We start from the raw sequence: 24,434 nt of genomic DNA on the forward strand, positions 1-24,434 counted from the left end.
TTGAACTAGGATGGTAAATTGTTTCCCTGACACCAAAAGCTTTCCTTTCTCACCAAATTTCAGATAAGAATTATTAGAATGTTAGTGAAAGACCAATTGTCCAGTTCACTGCAAGCATACATGTCATGCTTATCTATCCCCAAATTCTCAATTGTCTCATCTTTTTACTCATCAGAGTAATGATACATAGCAATAAATAATCCAAGTACAGCCCTATGCTGAAATCAATGCAATACCTTATAGAGAACTGGTGTGAAACAAAGAAAGTAGTCCTCAACTTACAATCAGAATTGAGCTCCAAATATCTGTTGTTAAATGAGGCACTTGTCAAGTTAATTTTGCTCCATTTTATGACTTTTTGCCACAGTTGTTCAGTGAATCGCTGCAGTTAAGTTAGTAACACGGTTGTTAATTAATTTGGCTTTCCCATTCACTTTACTTGTCAGAAGATCACAAAAGGTGATCACATGTCCCTGGGACACTACAATCATGAGTCAATTGCCAAGTATCTGAATTTTGATCACATGACCATGGGGATGCTACAAAGGATTAGGGTTAGGATAACTTTTTTTAGTGCCGTTGTAACTTCAAATGGTCACTAAATTAACTGTTGCAAGTCAAGGACTATCTGTATTTATGTTCATACTACATTAGTCTGAGTAATTCATCAAACTGATACTAAAAATTCAGTTCAAATTGTTTGCGGGTACATGCTGCATATTGTGTCTAAGCACAAAGTTATTTTTGATAAATAAAAAGCTATGCCCCAGATGTGGCACAGGCCCTCCCACAAAGATGAATTCTGTCTTATATTTTAATGAGTAGATGTCAATTTCATATAAGTTCCAACAATTATTTGTTATTTTTTATACTAGCCTTCAACAAATAAGTATATTTTGGACAAATCAATGATACTTCATGATACTTTAAAAAAGAAACTATAGTTAAGTATACTTATAATTTATAAGGTCTTGGGCTCTCAAATCCTTTGTCTCCTTTCTTTCTGTTCATGATGAAGAGAAGCACTAAATTTTGGTGAAAATCAAACACATATCATCATCTTCTTTAGCAGTCTTTACAAAAGTACTTTCAATTCTTTCTTTTTTGGACAAGATTTTTGTAAGAAAGCATTTTTGGCAGTAAATCTCAAAACAACCCGAAGAAACATCAAGAGGCACCATCACCCATTTAAAAATAGAAAAATAAATGTAAAAAATATGTATGATCAACTTAAGGAGTTATTTAAACATTTTTTTTAAATCAGAAACTTAGTAACACTGATTCCTAAGACTTGGATATTTACACCTCATATTCAAGATTATAATGTGATGTAATTATATGTTACAAAGCAAGGAACCATTTCTTCTTTAAAAAGCTTTCTCTTGTAGTTACAGAATGGCAGATTTATATTGTATTTAAAAGATTCATCTTATAAGTGTAGCTCTTAGCATCCAAATCAAACTGTTAAAACGTTTTCGACAGCCATTTAGTTATGCAGTGCAGAGGCTTCTCAGATTCCTCTTTATAACAGCAAGTTGTATCGTATCACCAAATATTTCTAGGCTGAATTGTTAGTGCTGTTTACATCTGGAGAAAAGGACACTAAAGTAATCCTCATAGCTGAATTTATGTTCCAACTTCAGATCCGGTCGAAATCACTTCCAGGTAATCTTACAATATTTCCAGACTTATTGTGTGGAGACTTTCTATTATAATCTTTTCATCTTTAGCAACCATTTGGAATTGATCACCAAGGGAGCATCTGACTTAAGTAAAGGGAATGTCCAGCTGCCAAGTCTTCTCAAAAGGCGTATCCTCTTAGGGTCTCCACTTTCCTGAGGGGTTCAAAGCAAGTTTGGAGATTTCAATTCACAGCAAGTTAGGCTGGGGGCGGGGGGAAGGAATCCAACGAAATGGGGCTCCAGCTGCACCGGAGAAGGAGAGGCGGCGGGGGTCTCGGACAGACAAGGAAGCTTGTTCGGAGAGGAAACGGCGGCCCGTAATGAGAAGCACTGAGAAAAGCGAGCGGTATTCCGGGAAACCACAGGCGACTTCTGAAAGCAGCGGCGTTTAACCCTCCAGGAGAAAGCCGGAGGGACGTTTCCTCTCGGGCAGCCGGAGGGCGAGAGAGGTCTCCACGTACGTAACTCCACGGAGATGACCGATGCTTGGCGGCTCTCCTTAAGCCGCTTAAACCCCACGGCCGATCGGCACCTTCCTTTCGTTAGACATTGGGCGCCATATTCCCTACGACTTTTGACCTTTCACCCCGGGGCAAAGGTCAAACTCTGGTTCTAATAGACCTTCTCTGCAGTTATCGCCCTCTTGCTTTCAGTTCCGGAATCACAGTCGCTCAAGATTAAGCGAGAAGGGAAGAAAGGGAAACCGAAGGGAATGACCCATGCGCAGTAGTGAAACTGTTTCAAAGGGAGGCAAGCGCGCATGCGTCCCGAGCTAGGGAGCCCATTGGTAGGGGGAAAAAGGCTGCCGTGGTTCGCGATTGGCTGGGCGAAACCAATCGCACTCAGCGTTGGCGGGAAATTATTTGGCGCGTATTTTTGACGGCGGGGAATGTTGTTTATTTCATTTTAGGCATCTGTAACAAAACGCTCAGGTTGCTTCTGAATGTCTATGGAGATTCTCACTCCTTCAAGTCATGGTCGTCCCAAAGGTGCTTTTTTTTTTCTTTAAACTTTTAATAATATTTTGGTTTTATTTACCAAGAAATTGGAAACCGACAGCAGACATCCTAGAGTCAGGGAATTCATTGTCCCTTTGTTATCAAAGAGAAGCAGTCTTGTTCATGTGTATTTTCAGTTCAGCTCTGATTTATGATAAAGACAAATTCAATACATTGATTCCAAAGTTAACAGCCAGATAACCTCCGAAATGTTCACAGGCAAGGCAACATGTATCCAAGCCACTAATATTCAGTAGAACACTACCTACAAATCTGATGATTTCAGGTAGCAATTATTATCACTGACTCAGGTTTATTTATCATTTTATCTAATTTGCTTAAGAGTAAGACTCTTCAGAAAGAAAAGCAAACAAAAAACAAAAAGCTCACATTATAAAATTTGATTTCAGAAAAGGAAATAAAGCAAAGGCAAAGATATGCTCCAACTATGTTGAACTATAAATATCAGAATATCAGCTGGAGTGTCTGGAAATTCTGTAAACTATAAACAAAATAGCGTCCAGATAGACTAATTTAGTTCTTCCAAGAAAATGTTGAAAGGTTAGTTAATATAAAGGAAAGATTAAAGAAAACCATCCTTTATCTATCTTAAACTGATCTTCTTTACAATGTGATTTAACTTATACAATTTTTAAAATTTTAATATAGATTTAATTTAAACAAAATACAGAAAGGAGTTGAATGAAATAGTCATATTGCTATTTACATTTTTTCTAGAAATATCAGTTTCAACAGTAAAGAACTCTCAAGAACTCCTAATATTATTAGGTGCCACACAGAAAATTGTGGGCCTTAAACTATGTGGCAAAACCACAAAAAAATGATCTACCAGTTGAGAGTCTTTAGAATATTTTCAACCCCTACTTAGTTGAAATAATTCTTATGAAACGGGTCTTCTTGAATTATAAACTTTGAGTCCATTCTGCATTGAAGAACGAGCGTATTTCGTTAGAAGTGTGCCAATCGTTTGCTTCTCTGAGCATAAATCCCTGTAAAATAGAAGGGTTTTTTAAAATGTAATTTCCAAAACCATTTTAACAATTTCAATATTCTACGGCAAATTACAAAATCATCAATAACACACTGTATTTCAATACAGGTAATCCTCAAATTATGACAATAGAGCCCAAAATTTATGTTGTTAAGTGAATTTTGCCCCATTTTACGACCTTTCTTGCCACAGCTGTTAAGTGAATCACTGCAGTTGATAAGTTGGTAACATGGTTGTTAAGTGAATCTGGTTTCCCCATTGATTTTGCTGGTCAAAAGGTTCCAAAAGGTGATCACATGATCTTGGGACACAGCAACTGACATAATAATAATTGGGGTATTTTAAATTTTTGGGGTTTTAAACCGGCCAAATCTATTTAATTATTTTAATTTTTAATCATTGTTGTGTCTTGTGTTTTTAAATTGGCTGTACACCGCCCTGAGTCCTTCGGGAGAAGGGTGGTATAGAAATAAAATTATTATTATTATTATTATTATTATTATTATTATTATTATTATTATTATTATTATTATTATGAACCATTTGCCAAGCATCTGAATTTTGATCACATGATCATGGGGAATGCTACAAAGGTCGTAAGTGTGAAAAATGGTCATAAGTCAGTTTTTTTCAATGCCATTGTAACTTTGAACAGTCACTAAATGAACTGTTTTAAGTCGAGGACTACCTGTACACAGTGTCAACTTGCAGTAGCATACAATCTTGATTTAGAGGAAAATTGGAAATAATGTGCAATGATTGCAAGAAAGAATACAAAAGGAAATGAGGAAGCCATTGGTTAACAGAAAGATACTTGCAATGGGCTAAAAATACCTCAGTTCTAATAGTGAACAAAAGCAAGAATTAGATGTGTTTGAGTAGCTGCCAAATTCAGAAAACATAAAATGGCTTTTGAACTGCTGTAGGATTGCTGTTATACTACTTACCCTATATATGGAGCTATATCAGCTTCTGTCCACTTCTCCCGAATGGAGAACAAGCGTTTAAATCTTTCATTATCATCTTCCGGTAAATCTTCAACATTCAGCAGGAAAATAATCTCTGGTCTAGAGGATCTATCCACAAGAGCCAACCCCTTGAATAAATAAAATCAAAATTGGAATATGTCCAGGAAACGTTTATTGGGGGTTTAAAATAATAGTAGTAGTAATAATAGTAATAACAACAACTTTATTGGCATTGTACGTGTATACACAGCATAACCATACGACGAAATTCACTTAGCACCCAAAGACCAGGTCCAACACACATAACAATCCCCAAACACACCACCACCCACCACAAATTTCCCACCCCTAAACCACCCCAAACATCCATACAACAGACCAAGTAATGCTGTCCAACAGCTCACTGATGGTGGCCCTTTAGTTCATTGTTGAGTGCAATTATAGCTCTGGGATAAAAACTATTCAGAAAACATGTGGTCCGAGTTTTAATTGTCCTGTATCTTCTGCAAGAAGGCAACAGTCCAAAATATTAACTTAATAAATATTTTAAAATGCACATGTTTCTATGGTTATGTATTGTTCTTTCTTTTAATGAGAGAACTTTCTTAAAGTTTCAGCCTTACATCAACCTCACGATGTACTTTAGGCTAAAAGATGCAAATGACTTGAGAGCATCCAGTCAGTTTTAAGGGAAACGTGACTGGGATTTTCCTCCCCAGAAGTTCTAACCTGATAGGGATTCCTTGTGGATTTTCAAATTTATGCTCCAGATTGAGCACATTTATGGAAGTGGCACTTCTCATATCACATTACCTTTAACTGATCCAGCTGAGTTGTCATGCCTTCAGGGACACTCTGCTGCCACACTTCTTGAAATTCCGAGAGGTTGAATTTAACAGCATTTTGTAAGAGCATTTGTGCAATTGCTCTACACACCTTCTCTTCATTCATTTCAAAGTAAGCCTTATCTGGTAAGGAGCATTAAAAAATCAGAAATAATTAAGGAAGATGATGCATGCACTTAAACATATCTTTTAAAAAAAACTTCCATCAACCTCCAAATAATATTGCATTCAGCAAGATCACCAGAATTAATTCAATTGAATCTGTATTCATTCGTTCAATTTTATCCTGCCGTTATGATCTAATGAATATTCAAACCAGGCTTATCATCTTCATTATTAAAAATAAGCAGTTATGAAGGCAACCTACCTTTATCCGTGTATTTTTTCCCATAACTTTCCAGAATGTGTTCTATCATTTCTCTGAAACAGAAGTGTGCCTAATTTCAGTATAAAGTATAATAAAGCCAGTTCTCTACAGAATTTGATTTAGAACTACTGGTAGTCAGCCAGGGTTATCCTTACATTATTTATTACCACATTTTCTTTGAATGCATGATAAATATTTAACTGCACTTATATAATACCATTTAGAAGTTGTTTGTAAGGAATGTTGAAGACTAATGCACTCCCTTGCATCAAAGGTAACTTGACAACTGTTTTCCCCCCATTTCACTAGAGCAGGGGTCCCCAACCCCCAGGAGCAGTCTGTTCATAACAGGCTGTGCAGGTGGCAGGTGAGCACATGCGTGTAGCTCCCCTCGCAAAGCTTCCCTCGAATGAGCGGTAGCCGTCTTGCACTTGTGCGTGTAGCTCCCCTTGTGCGAGCAGCAGCCACTGGCACTCACGCACAAAGCTCCTTTCACGCAAGTGGCAGGTGCACCCACCCATCTGCTGGTTGCACAAATGGAGCTGCGTATGCTAGTGCCCGCCTGCCACTCACAAGGAGCTATCCTCTTCCCCCCCCCACACACACACACCAGGCCAAGCCAGAAAAGTTGTGGACCATTGCACTAGAGCTCGGTTACCCAATCTCCGGTTCAAGGACCGGCACTGGTCCACGGCATGCCAGAAACTGGTCCACGCAAACAAGCAAAGCCTCATCCGCAGAATGCAGTCAGCATCTGAAACCACGTCCCCTCCGGTCCGCAGAAAAACCTCTCTCCATGTAACCGGTTCCTGGTGCCCAAAAGGTTGGGGGCTGCTTTCCTAGAGCATCCCTCTCGAACTACTACATGTCTTGGGATTAAAACTCACAGAATTCTCAGCCAAAAGAGCAATGATTCATCACATATGGGGGTCCTGCTGAGAAAGGCTACTCAATGCATCAAGACTGGGTTCCATCAAGTAAAGACCAAACTGATCTGGTAGGCCTCACTTAATGATTGTCTTGTTTAGTAACTGTTTCAATTAAAGGTGCAGTTTATCTGCCATGAAAAAAAGATTGGTATGAATTCTAAATTCATGTCAGATTAGATTCACTCATCACACAATAAACATGATGTCCTTTTTTTGGCTGTAATTTAGCTCATCGTGTAATCCAACCATTATGGATTGTAAAACATGGTTTTTATTTTAGTGCATTTTATAAACTTGTAATTGCACCTAATTTAGTAAATAAACCATATTAAGGAAATATTTGGCAGATGAATCCAGCCTTATCTCCTTTGACTTTAAATCTGAAACCAGGCATTTTGTAAACAACATATAATAATTGAAACAGAAACTTTTCACAACAATGGGGTGAGCCTTATTCTTTTAGAACAAGGTACACATAAATAAAATAACTTACTTGGGTTCTAGAGGTCCAAGTTCTTGAACACATATGCTTAAAGGGACTTTATTGAATAACCAGGACTCTGAATATATTAGTTGGGTCACGTGATTCAACAGTTTCATCTCATAGTCAAAGTCTAGAATCCTCCAGTATCCTGCAAGCAGAGAAGGGCATTAGCGTATATTCTATAAAATCCTTTATAAAAACCTCAACTCCATTGTTGATCTTTTTCCTACTCTTTTATCTGTATAATGGTCATGATGCCAGCCTAGTTATTTTCTCCCTTCACACTCAATTGAAGAAGAGACAGTTTGGTCTAGTAGTGGTTAATGCATCAGGTTAGAAACCAGGAGGCTCTGAATTCTAGTTCCATTTTAGGCATGAAGGCAGCTGGGTGACCTTGTGCCAGTAACTCTCTCTCAGCCCTAGGAAAGAGACAATGGCAAACCACTTCTGAGAAATCTTGCCAAGAAAACTGTAGGGACTAGTTCAGACAACTGCCAGGAGTCAAAATTGATTCAAACGCATGCGTGCTCATACACATACAAATATCTCCTCCACTGAAGAGTACAATTCAACTATCTGCATAGCTATGTTCTACATTCTGGTTACCTAGTTACATAACTGTACATTAGGCAGAATATCCAGTTCAGTTCAATATGCATACAATATGTAGTTCAATATAAAGCGTCAAAAGTAAACTGGAGGGGAGGGGAGGGGGTCCTTGGTGCTTTCTGAGCTTGGTTGTTTTCTTGGGTTTCATTACCCAAACTAGGTAACATCATAGCAATAGCAATAAGGCTATTGCTTAACGCATTGTAAGCCGCCCTGAGTCTCCGGAGAAGGGCAGCATATAAATTAAAGCAAAAAAATAAAAATAAATAAAAAATAGCACATAGACTTATATATACCGCTTCATAGTGCTTTTACAGCCCTCTCTAAGCGGTTTACAGAGTCAGCCTATTGCCCCCAACAATCTGGCTCCTCATTTTACCCACCTCGGAAGGATGGGAGGCTGAGTCAACCTGGAACCTGGTGAGATTGCCAAATTGCAGTCATCTGGCAGTCAGCTGAAGTAGCCTGTAGTACTACACTCTAACCACTGCGCCACCTCGGCTCTGTATCATCACTAGCACTGATGATGTCACCTGGTTTGGGTAATAAAACATCTGCAAGAAAACAACGAAGCTCAGAGAGCACCAAGGACCCATCACTTCCCCTCCTGTTTACCATTATGACGTGAAAAAGATTTTAGACTCCTGCTTGCACTGGGGTCACTTACAAATATCTTGTTCACTGGAAGGGATACCCAGGCTATGTGAGTCAAGAGTTGGGATATAAAGGCTGACAGACTGGCCAAACGGTTTCATGACAACTACCCTCAGAAGCCCATGGAACCACTGGGGGGGGGAGGGGGAGGGGACGATAAAGTAGATTAACTCCCCTCGATTTTCTTCTTTTGCAGGAGGTCCTTCTCACCTGAGGGAGGTCAGCCTGTCAACCCTGAAGCCATTTTGGAGCATCTTCAGGGCTGCCACAGCTATCCAGTTTGGAGCTGTGGGAACGGGAGGCGGGGGGCAGTAGAGATAGCTGGGGACTTGTAGCCAAAATAAAATTATTTCTCCTGGGAACCAAGGGCATTCTCACCAGGTGCTGGGGAGGCGTGGACTGGAACCAACTGGGCTTGGGGCTGTGACCGGATTGGACCATGTGATGGACATGTGGACTGGGGGAAAGAACTTTGACTTTTAATTTGGGTGGGGGAAACCATGGCACCAGATGTGCCAATATGACATGCCTCATAAATCTGTACTTTTGAGGAACACCTAGGCCTCAGAGGTTTGATTGCATTGGGTCTGTTACTTGGAACCCTGACATACTCATTATTCTATATTACACTGACTCAAAGGCTCACAAATATATTCTGTATTATAGTAAAACACAGTAGAACAAGGTTCCCCAATCCCCGGGCAGCGTCTATTTGCAAACTGGGCTGCATGAGCTGTGTCAGCCCCTCACCCACGCAAGTTGAGCTGTGTGTGTTTACATTTGTGTGCACCACCCCTCTGTTCACATGGCCCGGTCCTACCGCCCCCCCACCCAGCTGCCAAGCTGCAAAGGTTGGGGACCGTTGCAGTAGAAGTAAGCAATTTTCTGTTTAAATAAGGAATTCCAAGAAACATATAAAACAGGATCTAGCCCCATGTTGTAGATATAACTACCTTGAACTTGGCATGCTTTCAAAACCTTCAGTTGATGCATTATTTCTTCCTCACTTGCTTGGACCAAATCCAAGAAGTCTTCTGTTGTATACTACAGAAAGGAAACAAAACATACATGTCTTCCTTATGTCTGAATGCTGAATGCGGAGTGCCTTGGAATTGCTTTATAAATAAAAGTTTAAAACTGCATTTGTGTATTTAATTACGAGTATTTTATTTTCACAGCTTTCACAAGGTAGTATAAAGTTGGATGCTGAATGAGACTTTCATAAACCTACATTTATTTCAAGCTACATTTATTTCAAGAATCTGAAATTTTATTGGGTTAAGGACTGAATCAGAAATTCTGCCATATGCTGAGACCTGCGCTGGAAGGCTATTTCAGGACTTTTAACAGATGAATCAAGGGCTACCCGCTTTGCCACTTAAAACAGCACCAACATGCAAAAAAAAAAAAAAAAGAGGGGGAAATAAAAATGTTTAGTCTTATTGGATTTTAAAAGCACAAAAGAGATGGAGTCAATTTTTGTTCACTTTGTTTTGGAAGGAGGGAAATTGTAAGTTGTCCAGAGTCGCTTGAATAGTGAGATGGACAGCATATAAATTTAATAAATAAATTAAATAATAAGTTATGCACTTGGGAAACTGCTGAAGGAAAAATATTACATCACTGATAATGAATATCTCAGCCCATAACAGAGTAGAATATATTTGTGAGTAGGAAGTTTTATTTACCCTACACATCAAGCTGAAAGATTTAGGTAATTAATACATGAACATATGGCTAACATTCTCTCTTTATAATGGGCCATATGGGGAAATTACAAACATATGTTCCTGGGAATTTAATATGGCTTAGTACTCTCTAATTGCAATTCACGGCCTTGCTTAATTTTTATTCTTGCACAGAGTTTATGTCTCTTTATGAAAAACTCTATCTTGCTTTGGGACATGAGAACTTTTCCATCCATTTATGTATCCATCATTACTTTATATAATTATTACCTTTGCGTTTGTGTCAATTCTCTCTTTTTCACAATCTGGACCTTCATAAGGATTTTCCAATAGAAGTTTCTTGAGTTTCTTCAATTTAGGTCGGCATCTTTTTAGTTCCCAAAAATGATTGGTGAAGCCTGCAATCTACAACAAGAACTGTCATGGGAACTGCCGGATTAATCTGTAAAGTTGGCAGTTGCAGATATAACTGCATCAATCAGCAGCAGCAGAGAATGAACACAGCATAACACCCCTAAGTTTGGCATGTTAAATGACTGTCTTCGTGAACTGTGTTTCTCAATTTTAGCAGCTTGAAGATGTGTGGACTTCAACTCCCAGAATTCCCCAGCCAGAACACTGGAGTTGATGCCCACACATCTTCAAGCTGCCATGGTTGAGAAAAATTGCTTTAGTACTTCAGCCCTTTGGGTATATTTGCTCCACTTCCATTTAACTCATCTGGCTCTTTTAACATAAGAAGATTCAATTGTCACTGTGGCCTTTCAGATATTTTGGACATCATATTATCCCTGGATATAGTGAGTAGCAATCCAACCATATCTAAAGTACAACACATCTCTTCCCACCCACCCCCAAATTTTTTAAACAAAATTTTGCTTTTATTTCTCCTTAGCTACTGTCTTAAATACCAATGCATGCCAGAGTCTATTAATTGAGAAGAAACAGAACAAGCAATCAAGCAATCTGTACCTTGCTTTTTCTAAGTGCATCCAAAATGTGTGACGGCCACAAGCAGGGAAAAATTATGTTTGTGTCTGTGCTAGAATTTTACTATTTAAACCAGTGGCATTTGGAGAGATTTAACTTATTTTATTGCACTTTCTTGGAGAAATAACTGCTATAACCACAGAATCATGGACCCATACCAGGAAAAAAGGCTATTTCATCTGGTTCAGTCATTTGCCCATCATTCTATCAAATATCACATTCCTGCTAAACCAAGGATAATGTTAAGTCCTCCAAGAAATAACTGAGTCCCATATTTAATCAGCTGTTATATGCCCTCAAACCCAAGATCCCACTCATAGATATGCCTATTTTAAATAATTATCCTATACACTATATGTCTAAGTAGTAAAATATTTATTGTATCTCTCGGCCACAAAATGCTCTTACTTAATTCACTGGATAAACTAGAGTTCTCTCACATCCACAAATCTGAACTCTTTGGAAAAGGTCTGTAGAGATTCTCAGTCATCCAAGTCATGGTTGTCCCAAAGGTGCTTTTTCAGGAGGCAACTGGGTTTTCTTGTTTTTTCTTTTGAAGACGTTTCACTTCTCATCCAAGAAGCTTCTTCAGCTCTGAAAGGATAGTGGAGAATGGAAGGATTTATATTCCTTGCAGACAGCTGGTAATCTGCATCCTTCTAGAGGGTCGTTGAAGCACTTGGAGGTTTATCTGTGTCCTCAGGGTCAGCTGAGTAGCACTCTCGTTCCTGTAGTCCTGAAGAATATAAATCCTTCCATTCCCCTCATCCTATCAGAGCTGAAGAAGCTTCTTGGATGAGAAGTGAAACGTCTTCAAAAGAAAAAACGAGAAAGTCCAGTTGCCTCCTGAAAAAGCACCTTTGGGGCATCTTTGGAAGAGGATTAAATGTGATTTATTTATTTTTTAAAAAGGAGGAGAATGACTTTTCAAAAAATCTTAACTTGCTCTGGAGAATCTTCAGGCACACAATACCTCAGGGTGGAGTATATTAGAGGTAGCCTTGTCTGCACGAAGCTGCTCTGGCGTTTCACCGGAAGGAATAAAAAGCAACATATTGGAAGTATCTGCTATTTTCATGTCGTAAGTCTTATCCTTACTGCATATCACAGCATGTTCATTTTTCTCTCCACGGAACACCAGGCTGCAGGATCAAACAAACGCACATAAGCCAGGTTCAAACTACAACGTGTTGACTAAAAGGTTTAAAAATATGTAACAATAAATAAAGATTGGAGGCTGATACATCTGAAAACATACAGTCCAATTCCTCCCGGTATTCCAGTGACATTGTCAAGGAAAAAATACAGGCTGAACTTTAGTCTAATGCAGTGTCTACGGAAATTCTCAGTCATCCAGGTCATGGTTGTCCCAAATGTGCTTTTTTTTTCCTCCCAAGAGGCAACTGGACTTTCTGGTTTTTCTTTGAAGACGTTTCGCTTCTCATCCAAGAAGCTTCTTCAGCTCTAACTGCAATCTACAGTCAGAACTGAAGAAGCTTCTTGGATGAGAAGCAAAACGTCTTCAAAGAGAAACCAGTTGTCCAGTTGTCTCTTGGGGGGGGTGGGGGGAAGCACCTTTGAGACAGTCTAATACAGAGTTTCTCAAACTTGGCAAATTTAAGATGCATGGACTTCAACTCCCAGAATTCCCCAAATTTGCGCCACACTGGTCTAACTCTAACCCAGGGGTTTCCAAACTTGGCAACTTTAAGACTTGTGGACTTCAACTCCCAGAATTCCTCAGCCAGCAAAGGAAAGCTGGCTGAGGAATTCTGGAAGTTGAAGTCCACAAGTCTTAAAGTTGCCAATGGAGACCCCAGCTCTAACCCATCTGGAGCATGCAGAGACGGCCAATGCAATTCCCTTCTTGAATTAAATCAGCTGATCCTCCCAGGCGCTAGGGGTCGCTGTAGAGTCGCCAGATTTTTTTTTTTTTTTAAAGCCAGCCGCACGCTCTACCGCCAGGGTGGCCTTGCCGAGCATGCGCGTACCTTCGCCCCTCCTCCAACTCGTGACACAACTCCGGCTCCAGTTGCAGAAGACAGTAATCGCCGGCATCGATCCGCGGACTGAAACTGAGGCACTGCACCGTCGGAAGCAGTTCCGATGGGTTTAGTTTAGCGACCTCCAGCGTCGCATCGACCTCCTCGCGGCTTCGCATCCTCGTGGGGGGTGGGCGGGCTTTCGCTCCTCGGGAGTCCAACGGGCGTCTCTGACAGGAACGGCAAAGACGGAGAAGAAAGACAACGGCCTCTTCCGAAAGCGCGCCAAAACTCACGTCGGCACCTTGATGCGGAGGGGGCGGGGTTTACGCTGCTTAGGCGCCCAATCCGAAAGGGAGGAGGCGGAGCTTAATCCACCCACAAAAACGGACGTTGAGACTCTGAGAAGAGCCAGAAGGATCATCAGAGGGCTAGAGGCCAGAACATAGGAAGAACCGTTGAGGGAATTGGATACGTCTTAAATTTAATGAAAAGGAGTACTAGGGGCGACATGATAGCAGCCTTTCAATATTTGAGGGGCTGCCACAAAGAAGAGGGAGTCAACCTATTTTTACAAAGCACCTGAAGGCAGGACAAGAATAGTATAGTATAGCAGAGGTCTTCAAACGTGGCAGCTTTAAGACTTGTGGGCTTCAACTTCCAGAATTCTCCAGCCAGCTGTACTGCCTGGAGAATTCTGGAAGTTGAAGCTCACAAGTCTTAAAGCTGCCAAGTTTGAAGACCTCTGATGTATAGTATAGTATAGTATAGTATAGTATAGTATAGTATAGTATAGTATAGTATAGTATAGTATAGTATGTAATAGTAATAGTATAGTATGACTTTATTGTCATTGTACATAATACATACAACAAAATTGGTTTAGCCTCCCTGGTGCAATCCATAACAAAATACAAAACATAAATAGTATAGAGAATAATCCCTATGCAAGTAATGGGTGGGGAGTCTAGTCATACGTTTCTGTATGTACATGGAGTGATTGTGATTGTGTTTTAAGAGTGTGACAGTCCATGGGTAGAAGCTGTTTTTAAACCTGTTTGTCCAGCTGGCTATGCTTCGATGTCTTCTGCCCGATGGTAGAAGCAATGGATGGAAAATAATCAAGGAGACAACGTAATTAGAATAGAATAGGAATAGAATGGAATAGGAATAGAAAAGGAATGGAATGGAAGAATGGAATGGAATAGGAATAGGAATAGAATAGGAACTTCTAATGTATGCTAATCTGCATATATTAAAATGAAATTTTGTTGAATACATCTCTCAAAAGGTTACCGCCTCCACTATACAAAACATGAACATGACAAAATTTTTAAAAAATACAAAGTTATGTATGTACCCACATGTTATATGACACAGAGAAACAACACAGTCTAGTTCAGCTGTATAAATGTACATGACGAGAGAAACGAATCTTGCGAGTCTGCCGGATGGAGGCATAGGGAACAAAGCTGTTACAGAATCTGGTAGTCCTGCTAGAAATACTTTGAAACCTCCCAGAGGAGTAGGGTCCCTGCTTGGGCTAGATCGTGGGTGTCAAACTATGCAGCACATTGCTGTCATGTGATGTTTCATGACTTTTTCCCCTTCGTGGAGCTGGGGTGGGTGTGACCTGCACATGATGCATCAGGCCTGCAGGCCACCAGTTTGACACCCTTGGACTAGATGACCTCCAAGGTCCTTTTTAACTCTGGTATACCTAATGTAATGCTTCATTGTTGCATTTTTTGGTATTTTTGAGAAAGAAAAAATAAGATGGCCAGAACCCATAATAAACAGGTTTTTTACAAGCATCGAATGAAAGAGAACCAAATTTGTTGCATAAGAATTTTCAATATTTCATTAGATTTACATTTAAAAGCTGCAATTAAATCCAGTTACTATATAAGTATCAAGAGCATTATTTTAAAAGAGTTAATTTCTGACTTAGCAGCCAAATAATTTTTAATTGGGGTCTTTTAAAAAATAATAGTCCATCCCTAATGAAAAATTACAGGTCTCATGCTTATCAGGATCTAAACCCTGGAAAAGCCAACCTCATCTGGTTATCTTCAAATAAAGACTTAGATTAACTTTGAATGCAGTAATACCAAAAGGAGGGCTATTTGAATAACATACAGGAACCACAAGGTTTCCCAAGTTATTCAGATGGTTTCCCTCAAAATGCACAAATATAAAAGAGCAAAGATTTATTGATTAGTATTGCAATAATCTATGCTTTGTGAAAAATTGGGATTACAATTATTTAATCCTACCAAATGTATTCCATATAGTCCTCATTGCAGATAAAATTCCTTTTAGCGGAATTTCTTCCCACATTTTACAAAGGATCCCTTCCTTTGTAAAAGGATTCCTAATCCTTCCAAATGTTTTTAAGGCAATGGTGGGAAAACTAATTGAATGGGTGAATAATTTCCAAGCAACTGAACCAGTGAGAGGGGGATGCTGGGACTTGTTCCCGGGTATTGATGTTATGTTGATTGGTCTGTAGTTTCCTGGTCTGTTTTTTTCCCCTTTTTTGAAGAAAAAAGTGAGAGCAATTAACCAGTGGAACAACTTGCCTTCAGAAGTGGGTGCTCCATCACTGGAGGCCTTCAAAAAGAGACTGGACAGCCATTTGTCTGAAATGCCATAGGATCCCCTGCTTGATCAGGGAGTTGGACTAGAAGACCTCCAAGGTCCCTTCCAACTATGTTATTCTATGTTCTATGTTGTAGTCCAGCTGAATATCTGCCGGGCATGGACTCCCAAGTCCTGGTTTAAGGATGCAGCTCCTTGACTGTTCAGCCACCCCCATTATAATGCAATTATTTTACATTCCTCTATTTAATTCTATGTTCCAGAATACCACATGGGGGCAGGCTGCTATAACACATGAATAACTTTGCTGGGTCAGAAAATACTATAATGAAAATATGGATGTACTTTCCAAGCTGCAGAAATCAGGATGATCGCTTAGAGAAAAGCAAAGAGTGAGTGTTTTCTGAGTGTTTTCTCACAAAGAATGTTTCCTGACACCTAATAGTAATCTTGAATTTTGCAGCCTAAATCTGATAGCCCTAATGAAATTACAGGTAGTCCTTGATTCATTTAGTGACTATTCAAAGTTACAACAGCAGTGAAAAAAGTGACATGACCAATTTCCACACTTATGACTATTGCTGCATCACCATGGTCACATGACTTACATTCTGATGCTTGACAACTAGTTCATATTTATGACGGTCGCAGCATCCCGGGGTCATGTGGAACTGTGTGACTAACAACTGCAGCGATTCATTTAACAAACGTGACAAAAGTCGTAAAATGGGGCAAAATTCACTTAACAAATTTCTCACTAATCAACATAAATTTTGGGCTCAATTGTGGTCATACATTGAGGACTACCTGTAGAAGATAATTGAAGGTAAAAGATTTCAGTTGCATTGCTCTGGCTTCCTGTTCTCCAGCTGCTGGCTGTTTTTGTATTGTTGAAGTAATTCCAGGATGTTTAATAACTGGTGCATTCTTCAAAGTACAACATATGGGCAGTGTTTGGCATAATGGGCTTAACTACAAATAGTAAACAAATATCCTTGTTTTGCTCAACATGCTGAGCTACAATCTGGCCAACTCTGTTTTAGTCTAGTGTGTTGTAGAAAGTGGAACATATGATTAGTTTATAGTTCAGTGTACTGTGGAAATCCCCACAAATGAATCAAATAAAACATGATAATTAACTATCGTTAATGAATCATGCAAGGTCTAAACTCAGACTTATACTTCAGTGGGGAGATAGAGATGAATATGGTTAGAGTTGCACATATGTCAATCCTATTTTTATTTAAAAAAATAGTATTCTCAAGTAAATGAATACTATCAGGAAAGAGGAAACAATTTGTGAGGTTATGATCTTACTATCATAGTTTAAAATGCACAAATTGTATCTAGAATTTGAAACACTGCGTTGACAGTTATATTTTGCTTCTAACAAGTTATCCTATCCCAAGCAATTAAGCCTGGGAACTTTTAGATAAGACTGAAAAAAGGAACTCTTCTCATTAGAGAAGAATGGAAAAAAAGAACTGGAAAACCTCTTTAATTTGTTCTGCTTTTCTCAACTTGAGGAAACAAATATTTTTAACAATTAAAAAATAATTCTGGAGCCTTTACTGCCTTTAAAAAAAAAAAAACCACTTTCAACTGCAAAGTGCTGACAATTCTCCTTTTGTCACAGCCTCTTTTAGGACTTGAGGTTATGATATCTTGTCCAAGAGAACAAAATATGCAGAAGGGTGTATATTTGCAAATTCTATCCCTGCCTCGAGGTTGTTAATCAAGAAAGCTCATGGAAAAATCAAGGCTATTTGGATGATATAAAGAGCAGAACGCCACATTAACCAGAAAATATGTACTAGTCCCAGTCCCCTTTCTTTGCTAATATTTATCTTGTAAATTAAAAAAAAGTATGCGTGTCCCCCTTGGGATTAGAGTCACCCTGTGTGGAATGGGAGAAAAATTAAGATTTATTAAATAGAATGCTAGAAAATAAAATAAAAATGGCCCTCCTTACTTTATATCTGGAGGCCAAAAGGATAAATTAAGAACAGCTAATCCTCCTCTTATAACCACTGTTGAGAAGAGGATTTCCATTGCTAATGGAATGGAATTGATAAGTGAGTCACATCTAATTTGATGACTTTTTTTGCCACAGTTGTTTCAATCAATCAGAATAGAGCTGGAAGGGACTTTGGAAGTCTTCTAGTCTAGCCCCCTGCCCAAGCAGGAGACCCTATACCATTTCAGATAGGTGGCGGTCCAGTTTCTTCTTAGAAACCTCCAATGATGAAGCACACACAACGTTTGAAGGCAACCTGTTCCACTGGTTAATTGTCCTCACTGTTAGGAAGTTTCTCCTTAATTCCTTGTTGCTTCTCTCCTTGATTAATCTCCATTCATTGTTTCTTGTCTTGCCTTCTGATGCTTTGGAAAATAGGCTGACCCCCTCTTCTTTGTGGCAGCCCCGCAAATACTGGAATACTGCTATCATGTCACCCCTAATCCTTCTTTTCTCTAGACTGGCCATACCCAGTTCCTGCAACCCTTCTTCATGTTTTAGTCTCCAGGCCTTTAATCATCTTAGTTGCTCTTCTTTGCACTTTTTCCAAAGCCTCAGCATCTTTTTTTTGTACTGTGGTGACCAAAACTGGATGTAGTATTCCAGGTGTTGAGTGAAACACATGGTCGTTAAACAATCTAGCTTCCCTGATTGATTTTGCTTATTGGAAGCTTCCTGGGAAGGTCACAAATGGCAGTCACATGACCCTGGGATGCTGCGATTATCATAAATAGATGCCAGTTGCCAAGCTCCCAAATCTTGATTACATGACCATGGGGTGCTATGACAGTTGCAAGTGTGAGGGCCAGCTGTGAGTCCCTTTTTTCAGTGCTGATATAACTTTGGTTGGTAAACGAATGGTTTTAAGTCAAGGACTACCTGTACTAGGAGAGTTAATAATTCCCCATTTGGGTTTGAGTAGCATGTTTGATTAGAGAAAGTCAGTTTGGTGTAATGATTAAGGTGCTGGCCTAGAAACCAGGAGTCTGTGAGTTCTAGTCCTACCTTAGGCACGAAAGCCAGTTGGGCGACTTTGGACTGGTCACTCTGTCTCAGCCCAATCTACCTCACAGGGTTATTGTTGTGAGGAAAATAGGGGGAGGTAGGTTTTTGCCTTGAGTTACTTATAAGATAATAAAGATGGGGTAAAAATCTAATAATACTCTAAAAAATGTAGGTAACTTGAAACAAAGAAGGTCAATGGTATGCGATTACTGCATTTATTTCAACCACAGCCTTGAATTTTGTTTCAGGGTAGGACTTCCCACTTAGTCAAACCACAATGTAGCTCAGCATCTTATGCAGACCTGCTTGCAACTACTAAAATATTTTAGTGTAAAGAAAACTATGAAATTTACATAGAGAACATTGCACATGAGTTTTCACCCACTTCTCCCTGGTATTGGACCATGGATAAAATGGAGTGATCTAGCACCAGCCACCCTTTAAGCCAGAAGTCTTCAAACTTGTCTTAAAGCCGCCAAGTTTGAAGACCTCTGCTTTAAACCAACAATATTGTAGCTACAGCTTGTTACGTTGACTGCTACTCTGACAGTCTTCCAGTTGCTTTTGTGAGGGCTTGCTTTATTTCCTTTTTTTATTTTTAGTTTTCAGGATTTATTTTTACTTTACTCTGCGGCTTGAGCAAAAGGAGGTTTTGTTTAGTCCTTTTTCAGAGCTCAAAAATGCCTATACTATACCTTATAAAATGTGTCAGCTAGACACATGTGTCAGAAAAGATGCTAACAAATTCCTTCTGATTTTTTGCTACCATAGACTGTTCTCACACAAGAGTGGCTTGAACAGGGTCAAAGCTTAGCTTTGCTTAGGCGACTCTAATCTCCTGTTTTTGTGCTTATAGGCCAGAAGAGGAGATGAATCACAAAATAATAACACACTGCAAGATTCAAACAAAACAAGGAACCGAGTGAAGGAAGCTAACTATGATCAAGGTCTTCTGCCTTACTCCCGTCCTATGCAAGATCATGGCCAATGTGTATGTTAACAGGGCAATATTCAACACAAGAAATGATAAGATTTGTATATGGTTGTTTGGCAGTGGTGAAATCCAAATTTTTTTACTATCAGTTATGTGGGCGTGGCTTGGTGGGTGTGGTGTGGCTTGGTGGGCGTGGCAGGGGAAGGACACTGCAAAATCTCCATTCCTACCCCACTCCAGGGGAAGGATACTGCAAAATCCACATTTCCTCCCCACTCCTGGGAGAAGGATATTGCAAAATCTCCATTCCCACCCCACTCTGGGGCCAGCCAGAGGTGATATTTCCCGGTTCTCTGAACTACTCAAAATTTCCGCTACTGGTTCTCCAGATCCTGTTGGATTTCACCCCTGGTTGTTTGGTTTCAAGGGCATTAGAGGGATCTTATTTGAGAAGCTACTTGAATGACTTTTACAGTTAGTCCTCAACTTACAACTGTAATCAAGCCTGTAATTTCAGTCATAAGTTGTGATGGTCATAAAGTGGGTCACCATGTAACCAGTCCAGTTTTGCAACCATTATGCAGTGGTGATCCCTGCAGTCATTAAGCAAACTCATTGTCCCCTGTGGAGTGTTTCTTGCCAGGACCTGGGTATACAGTAATGCTAAAGTGTGGCGAGGGCCCCCCGCAGCCCGTTTTTGCCCCCAGGAGGCTGCAGGGAGGCCTACTAGGCCCAAAACGGGGCACGGGGGGTGCCTCCCCCACAGCCTGTTTTTGCTCCCAGGGGGGTGCAGGAGGCCAAGTGCTGCCTGTCACACCCCCTGGCCACGCCCACCATGGCCACACCCACCTAGCTGGTCATTAGGGCAGAGAACCAGTTAAATTATTTGAATCCCACCACTTTCAGACCTGCAAGATTATTAGTGTAATCTTACAATAAAGATCGAACTAGTGCTTTGGTTGATGGCTTCTCATCTGATCAGGCTTCAGGTTTTTATGAGACCCACTTCCCAATGTCACCTAAACTCAGAGAGAGATGCCTGCGGTTGGATCAGTCTTGCAGTGGGATGATTAAAAGCAGATTCTTGTCCATGATGGATTGCAACTCTTCAACTTGGGAGCTGCCTTCTGTGAGAGACACAATCTCGCTTCAAATGACAAGTGAGGTTTTTATTCATTCACACGTTTGCACGGTAGCTAAGCACTCTGTTACAGGACATAGCTGTAGACTGTTCTTTATTTTAATGAACCTTATTTCATTTCCGTAAGCCTTTTATGGACACAGCAAGACAGCAATCTTCACGGTTTCATTCCAGATCATTTTCATGCTTCTTTTGTAAGAAGCTGTGGGCTCTTCAGAAGGAAAAGCAGTTGAAAAAGATAAAAAAAAATGTTTTCTTGTTTACTGATTTACTGTAATCCTTGTACTTCAAAAATTGACAGTAACGTTCAAAATTATATTCCTACCCTTCCAGTGCTCGTAGGGCCTTATGAATTCCCAAAGGCAGCAGATTTCAAAAGGCAAAACGGCTATAGAAAAAAGCCTCTTTCCAACTCCTTCCTACCCTTAACTTGCCAAGGAGAAAAAAACCCAGCACATCCTCTCCTGGGTAAGTGATTGTCAGGCTTTCGAGGTAATCCAGACAAGAAGCAAAACTGTTGAGTATAAAACTACCTTTATTATAAGGTTACAGTAACAGAATCTTGCAAATCTGAAAAGCATTTCCTCCCTTCTGTAATAGGTGGGGATGGCCTTGGCAGTCTGTGTCAAGAGACATTGCCAAGGGAACAGTCAGATAAGGGACAGACAGCCTGTAGCTGGATAGTGGGCTGAGCAAGAGGCTCAGAAGAGACCCTCCCTACTTTCTGGGGCCTGTAAAGGAAATGGGGGAGAGGAGAAACATAACTTTCAGATTTGCAAGATTCTGTCAGTGTAACTTTACAATAAAGTAAGCTGATCTGGTTGTGTTTCTCATCTGGTATGTCCTGCAAGGCCAACTTCAGTCTTGTTTATCTGACTGTTCCCTTGGCAGAATCTCTTTGCCCACTCTTCCAAGGTCATTCTCACATACCATTATACCTCCTTTATGTTTACTTTCCAGAAACCAGGGTGGATCCATTCTGAAATCCCAAAGGTGCTGTTTCCAAAGGCAACTGGACTTCCTTGGGGTTTTTTTTGGAAGTGTTTCATTTCTCATCCAGGGAGCCTTTTTTTTTTTTACATATATATCAGACACATTACATTTTTAAAAACATTTGGTAACTTTTGAAGGATAATTTAATGCTTCTTTAATGTTACAAGGAGAAAGAAAAAAACATTAACATAGCAAAGACATTAGTAGAGCCTTGGTGGTGCAGCAGACTAAAGTGCTGTTAACTAGCACCAGCTGCCTGCAATTATTGCAAGTTCGAATCTCACCAGGCTCAAGGTTGACTCAGCCTTCCATCCTTTCTAAGGTAGGTAAATTGAGGACCCAGATTGTGGGGGCAATAAGCTGACTTTGTATAAAAAAGAACACCGCTTGGGGTGGGGGGCGAAAGCCCTACTAAGCAGGTATATACAAAAGTATGAAGGCTATTGCTTAATGCATTGTAAGCCACCCTGAGTTTCCGGAGAAGGGCGGAATATAAATTGAACTAATAAATTAATAATAAATAAATAAATGGACAATGTTATCTATTATTTCTCATATTATGTATAGATAAGAATGAAATAGTATTTGATACATAGAATGTGACCCTTCATCCAGGATTTTTTTAATTACTGAAAAGCTTACTTAAGCCTATTTAGTTAATATAGTGTAAATTGACATCATGCTGTGATTTTAAAGCTATACAGTAAAGCACTTTACTCTTTTAAAAAACCAATAAAAGCCTCTGGACTAGAGTACTGTAGGGCAAACACTTTCTCCATCTCACCTCTTTTCGTTTTGGGAATTTGTAGCAGATTTGTCATATACGACAATGAAAATGTTGAACTGGAAATCTTGGGCAAGAAATACCAGGAGATTAACTTCACAAAATGCAAAACCTGCAAACAAGCCTCCATATTGATGGTGGCTGTTAATCAAACTTTGCGAATTATCAAGAAAAAAAACCTGAACACTTCTTGTTTAAAGCTGCTCTCAAGGGGTGTTCAGCTAGGTAGCAGTGTACAGGTTAACTTTTTCAGATTTCAGAAACCTAATCAGGGTCAGATCCCATGGTACTTTGGTGGAAGACCAGTAGGAATTTTATTTATTAATAAATAATCCCAAGGAGCTGCTGACAGAGGAATTATTGAGTCTCATCTGCACTTCTATAACTGTCTGGTTTGGTTCTGCAACCCAACAAGACAGACACAGACTTCAGAGGATAATTAGATCTGCAGAAAAAACAATTCCTACCAACCTGCCTTCCATTGAGGACCTGTATACTGCACGAATCAAAAAGAGGGCTATGAAAATATTTACAGACCCCGCGCATCCTGGACATAAAATTTCAACTCCTACCCTCAAAACGACGCTATGAAGCACTGCACACCAGAACAACTAGACACAAGGACAGGTTTTCCCAAATGCCATCACTCTGCTAAACAAATAATTTCCTCAATACTGTCAAACTATTTACTAAGTCTGCACTACTATTAATTAATTAATTAATTAATTAATTAATTGGTTTGATTTATATGCCGCCCTTCTCCGGAGACTCAGGGCGGCTTACAATGCGTTAAGCAATAGCCTTCATACTTTTGTATATACCTGCTTAGTAGGACTTCCCCCCCCCCAGCGATGTTCTTTTTTATACAAAGTCAATTTATTGCCCCCACAATCTGGGTCCTCATTTTACCTACCTCAAAAGGATGGAAGGCTGAGTCAACCTTGAGCCTAGTGAGATTTGAACTTGCAGTAATTGCAGGCAGCTGGGGCTACTTAACAGCACTTTAGTCTGCTGCACCACCAAGGCGCTCTCATCATTCGCACCACCCATCTCCTTCCACTTATGACTGTATGACTGTAACTTTCTTGCTTGTATCCTTACGATTTATATTGATATTGTTTCCTGATTGCTTATTTGTACCCTATGACTATCATTAAGTATTGTACCTTGTGATTCTTGATGAACGTATCTTTTCTTTTATGTACACTGAGAGCGTATGCACCAAGACAAATTCCTTGTGTGTCCAATCACACTTGGGCAATAAAAAATTCTATTCTATTCTATTCTATTAGATTTGTCTGCGCCTCCCCCCCCATCTAATCAAGACTGTAGACTAAACTGGAAAGTCAAAGTAAGTTGTTTCTGAAGTTTTTTTTAAACTGCTTAATAGCAGGTTTAGCTTGAGATTTTTTTTAAATAAGGGACAGAGGCTTAGAATGAAGCTGATAGCCACATTTCACATCACTGTCCACATTGCTTCTCCCCTATGGATGCATTTTTAATGTTCTCCTCCCCTGCCACTTTCAAGCTTGTTTTTCATTTGTTGCCTTCCACACCCACATTATTCTGTTCTGCTCTGATAGAAAGAAGGGCATAACTCTGAACCTCCTCCTATGTTTACTTTCCTTTTATTGGAACGTTTGAAAAGCATCTGGGACAAGAGCAGAAGCAGCAGGGAGTCATGCATGTGAAATGGGCAGCCATATAAACTGAATAAATAAACACCTCTCATTGCTTATAAAGGTGTCCAT

At 39.7% G+C, this 24,434-nt stretch overlaps 2 protein-coding genes and 1 long non-coding RNA gene across 6 annotated transcripts in view; 1 reads left to right on the forward strand and 2 right to left on the reverse strand.

Annotated features, from left to right (window-relative positions):
* Positions 1-2,424, reverse strand: part of TAF2 (TATA-box binding protein associated factor 2) — a 66,335-nt gene extending 63,911 nt beyond the window's left edge. For 2 of the 4 annotated variants that reach the window (XM_087890880.1, XM_087890879.1), the window contains exon 1: positions 958-2,265. In XM_087890880.1, the coding sequence (XP_087747006.1) occupies positions 958-1,011 (54 nt within the window). In that variant the 5' untranslated portion in view covers positions 1,012-2,265. Of the gene's footprint in view, positions 1-954 lie in introns of all 4 variants that reach the window. The other 2 variants (XM_087890881.1, XM_034422230.3) reach the window with 2 other exon arrangements.
* Positions 2,425-2,810: 386 nt separating this feature from the next.
* On the reverse strand, positions 2,811-13,514 carry DSCC1 (DNA replication and sister chromatid cohesion 1). Its single transcript, XM_034422235.3, has 9 exons — positions 13,218-13,514; positions 12,200-12,368; positions 10,507-10,641; positions 9,502-9,592; positions 7,295-7,433; positions 5,873-5,925; positions 5,474-5,628; positions 4,640-4,788; positions 2,811-3,690 (listed from the first exon to the last, which is right to left on the reverse strand). The coding sequence occupies exons 1-9, from the start codon at positions 13,385-13,387 to the stop codon at positions 3,582-3,584; spliced, it is 1,170 nt and encodes a 389-aa protein (XP_034278126.2). The 5' UTR covers positions 13,388-13,514; the 3' UTR covers positions 2,811-3,581.
* On the forward strand, positions 13,329-21,452 carry LOC117668383 (uncharacterized). The gene is made up of 3 exons (XR_004592268.3): positions 13,329-13,398; positions 19,688-19,822; positions 20,748-21,452. It is a non-coding gene; the product is annotated as an uncharacterized LOC117668383 (long non-coding RNA).
* Positions 21,453-24,434: the final 2,982 nt, after the last annotated feature.

The sequence above is a fragment of the Pantherophis guttatus genome, chromosome 3, assembly GCF_059756535.1.
Source record: "Pantherophis guttatus breed Tessera chromosome 3, ASM5975653v1, whole genome shotgun sequence".
Lineage (NCBI taxonomy): Eukaryota > Metazoa > Chordata > Lepidosauria > Squamata > Colubridae > Pantherophis > Pantherophis guttatus.

What these genes read in the sequence shown, in the direction of transcription:
- DSCC1 (XM_034422235.3), bottom strand. Translation starts at nt 13,387, where the DNA reads ATGCGAAGCCGCGAGGAGGTCGATGCGACGCTGGAGGTCGCTAAACTA. An exon ending in GAAAGCATGCCAAGTTCAAG is followed by an intron (nt 7,434 to 9,501) that starts GTAGTTATATCT and finishes CTCTGCTTGCAG; the next exon opens with GATACTGGAGGATTCTAGAC. An exon ending in CTTGGACCTCTAGAACCCAA is followed by an intron (nt 5,926 to 7,294) that starts GTAAGTTATTTT and finishes CTTCTGTTTCAG; the next exon opens with AGAAATGATAGAACACATTC.